Source organism: Physcomitrium patens, chromosome 24 (assembly GCF_059467195.1).
Source record: "Physcomitrium patens ecotype Gransden chromosome 24, ASM5946719v1, whole genome shotgun sequence".
NCBI lineage: Eukaryota > Viridiplantae > Streptophyta > Bryopsida > Funariales > Funariaceae > Physcomitrium > Physcomitrium patens.
In genome coordinates this window covers 11274417-11284502 of record NC_143433.1, presented here as the reverse complement: position 1 = coordinate 11284502, position 10086 = coordinate 11274417, and the positions used below count along the sequence as shown (strand labels likewise).

Sequence of the window (10086 nt, the reverse complement as noted above, 5' to 3'; positions counted from 1 at the left end):
TGGATGATTTTTTTTTCTTTTAGTTCTTTGTTTAGATTAATTAGTGGATGGATTTGTTAGTCAACTTTGTTTTTGGTACAGAACATTTCATTGTCATGTTTGAATAATGCATAAGAGGGGACATTAAGCTAGAAAGGATTGTGGGAAGAAATTAATTTTCTGAAATAATATCAAATAATAAATAAATAAATAATAGTATTTATTTACTATAAATTAAAAAATATTTTTGAAGAATATATTTGTATTGTGTACTTAATAAATAGAAACTAGGTTGGTTATCAATGTAAAAATATAAATAATCTTGGGCTTTGGTCCTTCTCTACATGCACATAAATTTAGTTACAATGAAAAGTATATTTAAGGTCATATATGATCATAATAAATTTTAAAAAACGGATAGATTAATTCTTTCATTTTTTTATGCATAAATTAGAAGATACTTCAACTTTATATCAAATATTGACATATGTAATAAATTGGAAGTGAAATGTGGGATATGATTTAACTTATGTTTGATGATTGATAATTGATGATATCTAGTTGCATGGTTCTTTTTACAAACATCCATTTATTATTTGCATTATTTTATTTTAGTATCTAATCTGATTTCTTACATCTTAACTCCAATCAATTTTATAATAAAAAAATATTATGCAGTATAACCTAACTTTCTACAATGGAAGATATTTTTTTTAAATGATTTTTTTCACAATTTTATAGTCTTAGTGTTCTTAAATTGAGCAGTATCAACTTATTATGTTTGGAACTAACTCTTACAATTTATAGAAGCTAACACAATACTATAATATATTTTCTAATTTTATTATTTATTATTTATATATTAAAACTAGTCAATTATTATAAGTAGATAATTCAATATATATTTTTTTATTGTGTATTTTTTTTATTGTTTAAGTAATAAAAAATTTACAATATCCTTCATTTCATATTAAAAACATAACACTACATATAATAGTAAAATGCGACTATTGTTGAAAGAATTGAATTTTTGTCTTTTCCACAGTTTACTAATCACTATTTCTACATGAATGTTTCCACAAATATATTGAATATTTATAAAAGCTACAAATTCTACTCCATTAACAGTGCAATTAAAAATTAGGTATTAAATAATAAAGTTGTCAAACGTCCACTTGATTAATTCCATTGAGATATTGAAAAAAACATAGATATAAGTATAATTTGACTTGTACAAAACTACAAAATTATAACCTTGTTCTATTAAGTGTATCAAGCATACTTGCCTTAAGTTCTTTTGTAATAATAATAGAAAATATTACATAATATATTTTTTTCCAAAATAATCATCTTTTCTTACATTATACAATTGCAAGAATTATTAATATTTATCTTAAATTGGCTTGAATATTAATCAAGATTTGCTAAAACTTTGTAATTGTTATAAATATTTTTTGTTTGTATGTATGCATAAACATGGTTATATTATATTGCATAGTTAACTTCATGTAAGATAATATCAAATTATTACAATTCATATATTTTTGTATGTAAATTATTTATTTATTGATTATACATTCTTTTAATTTATTTAAGAAGAATGATGCTTCTATAAGATAGATACTTTGTTATGTTACTAAAAAACTATATATTTAAAAATAAAAATAAATTTGATATGTTTATATATATATATATATATATATATACATAGATAGATAGATAGATAGATAGATAGATAGATAGATAGATAAATATTGGTTTGATAAAAAATGACACTAAATTTGTGAAAGAATCATTATATTTTAAATGGTTTTTAGAGACTATGAATGATTCAAGAACATTATTTAAATTAGATGATTGTAATAATGTTGCATTTATTGTGGCCATTAATCACCAAAAGAGATTGCTAACCAAGGTAACCTTGTCTATTGCATCAACTTGAGTTATATAAACTTAGTTTGTAAAAAAACATAACAATCAAGACACAATTTTAAAAAAACATATAAAAATGATTAAAATCTATTATTAAATAGACTATTAATAACAAATATTGTAATAATGACGTAACCAAATTTATAAATGCACCATTATGCAACCCATCTATAAATATAACCATCAACAATAGAAATTACATACTCTAATTACTCTTCCTTAATTTACTTCTTTCATCAGTTGTATTATTCAAACTCAATGTAAATTAAGTTCATTGAACCAAAATCGTTGATACAAGTAAAATAGTTTATGAAAAGAAATCCATGCACTCAAGAGATGCAACAACAGCCACTTCTCTAAGAGTACAATGTTTTACGTAAAACAAATAAATTTATGAAAAAATATTATTTTAATACACATATTGCAAGTAACACAATTTTATTGAAACTCTTTTTTTAATTGATATTTTATTACATAAAATATTTTATTTATTTATTTATTTTTAAATTACTACCCACCTTCATGAGCAGTGACCAACATATGCATTCAAGCTTAACGCCATATGACCTTATCACCAACCATAACTTGTATTCATGGACCTTTACTTTGATTTAAAAAGGCAGAGTATTAAATGGATCCAAGTTTTACTAAATCAACCCACCCATCCTAACCATCAAATAACAATAATAATTTTAGATTCATTTATCCACTATTAGATTTGCAACCAATAAAAACCAACCACATTCGTCATGATAATCATATAAAAACCAACCACATTTGTCATGATAATCATATTCTTTATCATTATCAAAGGTGAGTCGATTTCGTAAAAACATGGATCTATTTAACATTCCCTTAAAAAACTACACAAAAGATTATGAAGCAAGCCCTAATATGCAAGTGGGGTGGGGGGATTGTCACCGACACTACGATCTCTGCCAGCACCGCGGGGCTGCGGCACCAGGATCCCACCGCGTGTCGGTGCTGGATGGATCCAGAGTGTCGTAGTTATCGACCAAGCAAGTGTGGCAAGCATCGGCGGAGCTGCAAAGAAACTGCCCGACTGACCATTTCCAGACCGGGATTTCAGGCGACGATGTCGATGAGTTTATCCTCCCCCAAAGCATCGCTGTGATGGATTCGGTGCCGATGGTGGTGGTAGAAGACGTAATGGAGGCACAACTCCTTTCCAATACTCCTGCTTCTTCTTCTGCTCATGTGGAAATATGTGGGTGTACTTTGGGTTTTTCATACAAAAGTGTGGGTGTTGGTTACGCAGTTGTGAGCAACATAGCAAACCCCACAGGAAGACAAATACAAAAACAAAAACAAAAAACTATGCTAAACCTGGCATGCACCGCAAGTTTAGTGCTTGATGAGGTCATGGTGTGAGAGACAAACTAGGGTCCGTTGCTGGCAAGTTGCTTTACCACGGGTTGCTTTGAACTGGCGAGAGGGTCGTGCAAGAGGAGCTGAAGTTATTTATTTATTTATTTATTTTTACTACTCCAGTCAATTCGTTTTTGGTGACGTGTTGCCGAGGTGAGGATTTCTGCCAATCAACAGTGGTGTGTGCGGAACAATAGCAGCAGAAGATGAGGAAGAAGTATCTGAAAGAAAGAATGGTGCAAGAGGGGAGGAAAAGGGGAAATCAAGCTTACTGAATGAGAGTGCCTTGAGGCTTTCCTGCGCCGTCGATTCCTCGCTTCGCTGGGATCGATTTTTAGGGAAAGATCCCACCATTCAGCCCTGTCACTCATGCTGAAGTTGAGTCAAGCCCCTATAGCGTAATGAAGCTTTTGAGCTTTACGAGGTCAATTTGCTTTGTGGCTGGCTGCCTATCCATTTGCCTCAAAGTATCTTCCCTTTCTGACATGTCTGGCCAGAATCCTCCTTTTTTCCATCTGGTTTCCAAGACACAGCAGTCCAAACCTCAGCACAGGGAGGTCGCCACTTGCGTTTGTTAGCATGATCTTCATTGCACCACTATCACTAGTTCGCAGGTCGTCGGGGAAAGATTAGTGGCCAGCCTGAAACACCTCACTGGAGTGTGTTTTCCTGCTCCTCTGCCCTACGTCCTTGCAGACGCAGATTCTTCTCTAAGTAGAGATGGATGATGCCGATGCCGGTTGCGTGATTTTGGGTAGCCGTTGCTTTGACAGGGGAGTGTGTTGGAAAAGGTCAGCTTCAAGCCGGGGTCTGTGTTAGCGAACATCAGAGGGTGGGGTTGAGTGTTCATTGGGGAGGATCTCTATGGGCTGGCGTTGGATGAGACAGATAGAGGAGGATACACGAAGTGTTGGTTTTATTCTGAGTTTGTGAAGGGAGTGTCCCTGTGATTGCTTGATTCTACATTCAAGGTAAGGTGGATGATTTAAGCAATATTGGGCCGAGTCAAGCGATCCTCCTGGTTGTGATTTTGGTCTTATTTTTGGTTGTCTGGTGTGGATGTGTGTGTGTGTGGGTATGTGTATGTGTGTGTGTGCTCTCAAATAACACTTTCGTGTTTGAGATTTACAGCAATGGTTTGTGAGCTGTGGAGTCGATCTTCTATTTCGTGTGATTTTTGGGGGTGCTTATTTGCTTTTAGTAAGTTTGGATTGCGGATCATATGGTTGAATGTGTGGAATGAATCTGAGAATGAGTATAGTCAACATATGAAGTTTCTTTTGAATAAGAGCAGATCCAATCATGAACTTGGCCATTGTTCTGGATTTCGTTCGGCTTTTTCTCTGGGGGGGGGGGGATGTAGTCAGCATCTTGTAAGCATCTATACCGTGGCCAGTTTTTTGATTGAGCAATCGTGTAGATGGAATCATCATGTTTCTTGCTGTGTGGGGCAATTTTGCTCTTCAAAGCTGAAGTGCCTCACAAATATCATCAATTTAAAAATAAATTTGAAGTTTTGTGAGTGCCGATGGCTTGACTTGACCTGGTTTGTTGAGGCGTAGTGTCTCTGGTTTCGCTTTCCTATAATGTTATCGAAAGTTTTGACGATGTCAGGGGGGGAGTTCAGCATCATTGAACAGTTTTGACGGTAGGCAGAGGGCAGTTTCATGTGAAAATGCTCGTCAGGCAAGGTCACCCTCCAACTAGTGTCAGGGGAAAGACCTGAGAATGCCGGCAAGCGAGTCGCGAGGACGGCCCAAGCTGGGTCCTTCTTTCATTCACGTCAACCTGTACGCCTTAAATTCAACTCTGAAGCTCTCTTGCTTGTCTCACTTCATCACTTTGGAATCGGCTTACAAGATTTCAGACATACCCATATTTTCTAATGTCGGTGGGTATGATCCATAAGTGAATCACTCGGACAAGAGTGGGCTTTCCTGTTTTTAAGATAGCTTGTATATCTTTTGAATAGAATAATGATATTTTTGTAATCTAAATTTAACAGAGGATTTATTTGCTAATGATGTAGGGACGGCGCTCAGAACGCTACATGGTGTGATCGGAGGTGCGCTCAACTGGGATCTCACGGAATTCCGAAATGATTAATTCGTTGTTATTGTACAATGCTAGAAGAGATACTGATCGAGGATCCTTGTTAGTTTCTTTCAAGGTCGAAATTCGCTTCTGAAAGTTTTTTTTCCCCCTTATCAATGAATTACAATTTCAACGATGCTGACATGGTTAGGTGATTGATTTTTGTCAGTGATGAACAGTTAATATGAGCAGCTGCAAGCATGTGGAGACAACTGAGACGCTCCTTATGTCGCCTTAAAGTTCTTGACTCATGTCCCTCCTCTGTGCCAGCGTCTGATATAGACTCTTCCACGAGCAAGATGTCCAGTAGTAACGTTTGCGCCATGTGAGAACAAAATTGGCTGTCGACCTGATCATGCAGAACTCGCTGAAGATTCTTCGAAACCTTTGTTTGGATGGCAACTGTTAGCGTCGGTGCGTATGAGAGCAACATCAATCAAGCATCCTTGCCAGAAATCCTCGCCGATTCGCTACGTTGCACCTTGCAGCACACCTCTAACCCATTGCCGATGGCGAAAGGGGAGATAACTGAAGTCGAGCCCCCATCCAACGTCTTTAGCTACTCTTGCAAGCTCGGCGAGCGCGCTACAAGCGACGTGATTGTCAGGTTACGCACGGTTCATGGCCGTGATGACTGGTTCTACTCACACTCTGAGATACTCTGTGCAAAGAGTAAGTACTTTGCAGTCCGGCTCTCAGACGATTGGCCGACATACCACCTTCTGGATTCTCGCAACTGCGTTGAAGTCATCTGCATTGAGAGCGACATCGATCACCATGTCAATTTGCTGCGCATGCTGTATTCAAACCTCGAGGAGCCGGTCGGGGACATGTGGCACAGCGTGAAGAATGCGCTCGGCATGTTAAAAGTGGCCACCAAGCTCGGGTGCGATGCTATTGCATCTAAATGTGCTCTTTACTTGGAGGCTGTGCCGTGGGAAGAGAGCGAGGAAGAGGAGATTCTGAAGGCATTGCCGGCGATCATGAGCTCGACGCACAAACTGGTGGCGGGGCTTGGAGCAAAAGTTGAGCCCATTTTGGCTCGGTTGCAGCCAGTGGACACGGCGTCGATTCGGAATGTATTCCTGTCTGCAGTGCACATGGCTACCTTGTCAGAGAGCGGATCCAACAACCTTGAAAAGCTTCCGAGTGATCTGAAAGTAGCTGCTCAGGAACAGGTAGGTTCATGCTGTTTGTGTAATCGATACAAATGTATCCAAGGGACTGTATCGTGCTTTCCTTTCTGTACATGTCGGTGCATGATGAGATCTGGATGGTCTGCATTGATATTTATATGTTGAGTTCCTGGTTACCATTTGAACTTTCCCACGTTTTGTAGGTTGAATATATGCTAGAGGAGGATGATGATGCCCCATTGCTCATAGCGGACGACAATCTCAAAGCCGAGCTCAAGAAGCACTTTCTGAAGCTTTACGGAGAATTCAAAGATGGGCTTAGTGCCCTCGTCACTAATTCAATCCCAGAGAACTTGGAGGTTGCTGAGAAGGCCATCCTGGAAAAGATCTCTGATCTTGTGTGGGCCTGGCGCATGCTTCCTCAAGTAGGGCTTATCTCCGACTTCGTGGAGCTTTGGGTCGAGGCTTCAAGTGACGTGACGCTGGCCTTGAACAGCGACAAGCTACGAGATGCCTTTTGGAACACCAAACTGCATGTTGTGGAGATCACTGCAACCGTTCTTAAGGCAGTGGGCTATGGGAATGTAATCCTCACTGCCAATAAGCGCACCCAGCTGGTTAAAGTGTGGCTACCTTTCATCTGCGAGACGAAGCCTATACTGGACACTCTTTTCGCAGGGGAGAAAATAGCCATGGAAATGGATATGGATTTGTGTCAAAGCATTGAAAATGCTCTTGTGTCTCTTGTGTTGTCGTTGCCCTCCGTTGATCAAGCTGAAATATTGGCCGACTGGCTTCGATGGGATCACGCCAGGTAAGCCAGTGTCAAGAGAACCCATGCCCTTGCCCTTGTATAGTTGCAGTTATTCCTCCGTCAGTATTAACAATGAGTTACCAAGAGATGTTTGTTGTTGTTTTCAGTGACTTGTCCTGACACCTGTTGTGGCTCCTTATGGTACTCACATTTTGTGCACACATAACGAACTGGAACGGTTTCCTTTATTGTGGACAGGTTTCCGGATCTGAGCGAGGCTTTCGAGGTGTGGTGCTTTCGAACAAAAGCTGCCAAGCGGCGGTTGAGTATTGAGACACCCAAGAGTGCAAATGCTATTAGCAGTGGAGGTATATCATGAAGTCTATTCCTTGCAATGCTGCTGCTTCAAGCCTCCCGTCGATAGATGCTTGCTCTCTTCTTTTACCTCCCATCTTCTTCTTTCTATTTATTATTTGAATGCTCTAAATGTGGGTGATTACCATATTTGCTTTGGCTTGTATCATTAGATTCTTTCCGCGAGCATGCGACAGATTGTTTTTCGATTTCGCCATTTCACTTTAAATTGTTCTTTTCTGTTATATTTGCATTTCAGTTGTGTATTAACTCTGACTATCTCTGTCAGTTTTAGGTTGTTGATTGCCGCAAGTCCTTTGCATTGAAGTATTCATACATTCATGTCCGTGTCTTAATGCACAATATATGGAAATTGTTATTACGGAAGCAACTTTCTCTCCAGAAGATCAAAGTGTATCAGCGAAGGTGTTGTCGTATGCACCAATATTCGAATTCACTACTAGAACCTGCATTTCTGTATTAAAGATGAAGTATCTTTGGCAGGAAACTTGCAAGGTGGATCTCTCAAATATTCCTGAATGGATAAGTTGATGTCCTAACTTGATGCCCATTCGTCAGTATCACAGAAGTCTCCACTGACTGGGAATTCCTGCTTAGCACGTTTTCGCCTGACCGTGGGCCATAAGCCATTGCAGTTCTTTAAAACTGACTTTTACAGAGTCCTGAAGGCAGTTATGTTGCCATTGCTGATGAGTAAATTGCAAAAATTATCAAGGGTAGACTTAACAAATAGAATCTGCGGAGGATGAACTAATACTTGCTTCTTTCAATATTACAACACAGTCAATCTGTAAACCAAGTTCGGAAACCCCTGAACTACAGGTCAAATAAGTCAGCTGCCCATCCCTCCTATTTCAACAGTTCTTCCTCTGGCGGCTCCTCGTGTACAGATTCTTCTGCATTTTAACAATCAATAGTCTGCATGATTTTCAGGCCAGTTTCCCTACGGCCGCAACTGGGGTTCAACAAGATCAGGATCCGAGTCGTATGCAAACTGTGTACTGCATGAATCTGTAGAGCACAAGAGGTTGCGACCTCGATGATCTGTGCGATCAGATTACTAAAGTAGTGCTAATGACTGCGTCTAAGATCATCCTCCACGGAAACCTGCACCTATGGTCCAAATTGCAGCAACTGACGCAAAGTTCTGGAGGCATCGGAATTTATCAGAAGCACCCAGCGCCTTGTCACCCAGCGCCTCTGCTCACCCACAGCAACCGACCTGCGAGGTCATGCTTGTCTTGGGCCATTACAGGTGAATAAAGTGCAGCGTATATGTTTTTGGACTGATAGCTTCGGAAATATATTCTAATCACGAAGAGAATCCGCACCTTAACCGAACCGAAATATCAACAACAAGGACCCAGATGATGTGGCAAAGGCTATTCCCAGATTGTGTTAAAAAGCTTCCATATTCCTCCTACCCATGACTACAACTAAGCAGTCTTCACTGCTAGCATTTTTGTAGATGCCAATTGTCAGCATTACTCGTTTGCTTTCAAATCAATCAGTCACTCTCCGCTTATCATAAAAGATCTCAAATGGTATTAGTATAAGTTTAGAGCTGATTGCGGCGTTCGTATGATGTTCCTATTGAGCTTGAGGCTAAATTTCAGGACCCTGTCGGCGAATTAAGAGAGGTTTCTGTGCACGAAGAATACAGGGTTGGAGTGGAAAATGAGAATCAATATTCTCAAGCACGGGTCTGGTCTTTCATCGAGAGGGCAGCAAAGGCAGGGATGGGCACGCGAAACGCGTCGGTAGTTCAGGCTCACTACTCAGTTGTTGTAATAAGCACTTCTGTCATATCCTCGTCTCGTCTACTAAGTCTCGCCCACCATTGGAATAGAACAATATCTGATTCTCCCGTGGGCCGTCCCTCGCTTTACAGCTGATTCAAAGGGAGCTGCGCAGCTTCTTGCAATGGGACGACCCTATGCGACGTGACATCTTCATGCCTCTGTGCAATTGCAATGCGATTCGATATGGTATATTTCCTGTCACTACTCAATTCCGACATGATTTTAAGCATTCTCTTAACTCTACCAGGTGTGTTTTCTTTTCCTCGCAGTTGCGGCAGATCTGCACTGCTCGGGTTGGAAACGGGGCATCCTCTGTCCTAATTAGGGTTTCCTGAAAATTAGGGTGTCTTCAGACGAGAACTTGGTGGTATGTGTCCTAAACTCGGGCAGACAGAAAATCGGACATAAAGCAGTGTGCTTTACCGCGACATTTTTATAATTGTTGTTTGTTTTATTGGAAGAAGACTCATGGAATAGCATTTGATCAATGGAGTAATCAGTTAAAAGAAGAGGGTAGAAGCATTGGTAAAGGGTACTACATCATCAATGCTCACATTGTTGTGTGTATATATGATTATTGGACCACAATAGTAATGTATATATATTTCAAGCTTAGGTTTTTAAA

The 10086-nt window shown here is 39.3% G+C and overlaps 1 protein-coding gene across 9 annotated transcripts; it reads left to right on the top strand.

The window, feature by feature from the left end:
- Positions 1–3114: 3114 nt before the first annotated feature.
- Positions 3115–10086, top strand: LOC112276398 (BTB/POZ domain-containing protein At3g05675). 9 transcript variants are annotated; one of them, XM_024507674.3, is made up of 7 exons: positions 3115–4271; positions 4915–5090; positions 5330–5365; positions 5564–6572; positions 6734–7344; positions 7543–7652; positions 8593–10086. In XM_024507674.3, exons 4-7 carry the CDS (start codon positions 5790–5792, stop codon positions 8700–8702), a joined length of 1614 nt encoding a protein of 537 aa, XP_024363442.1. In that variant the 5' UTR covers positions 3115–4271; positions 4915–5090; positions 5330–5365; positions 5564–5789; the 3' UTR covers positions 8703–10086. The 9 variants fall into 9 exon arrangements, 8 of the variants coding, with proteins under 8 accessions (XP_024363442.1, XP_073387116.1, XP_090103383.1 ...); XM_073531015.2 differs by having other exon boundaries at positions 7928–8951; XR_016500787.1 differs by having other exon boundaries at positions 3465–5090; positions 8593–8914; positions 9731–10086.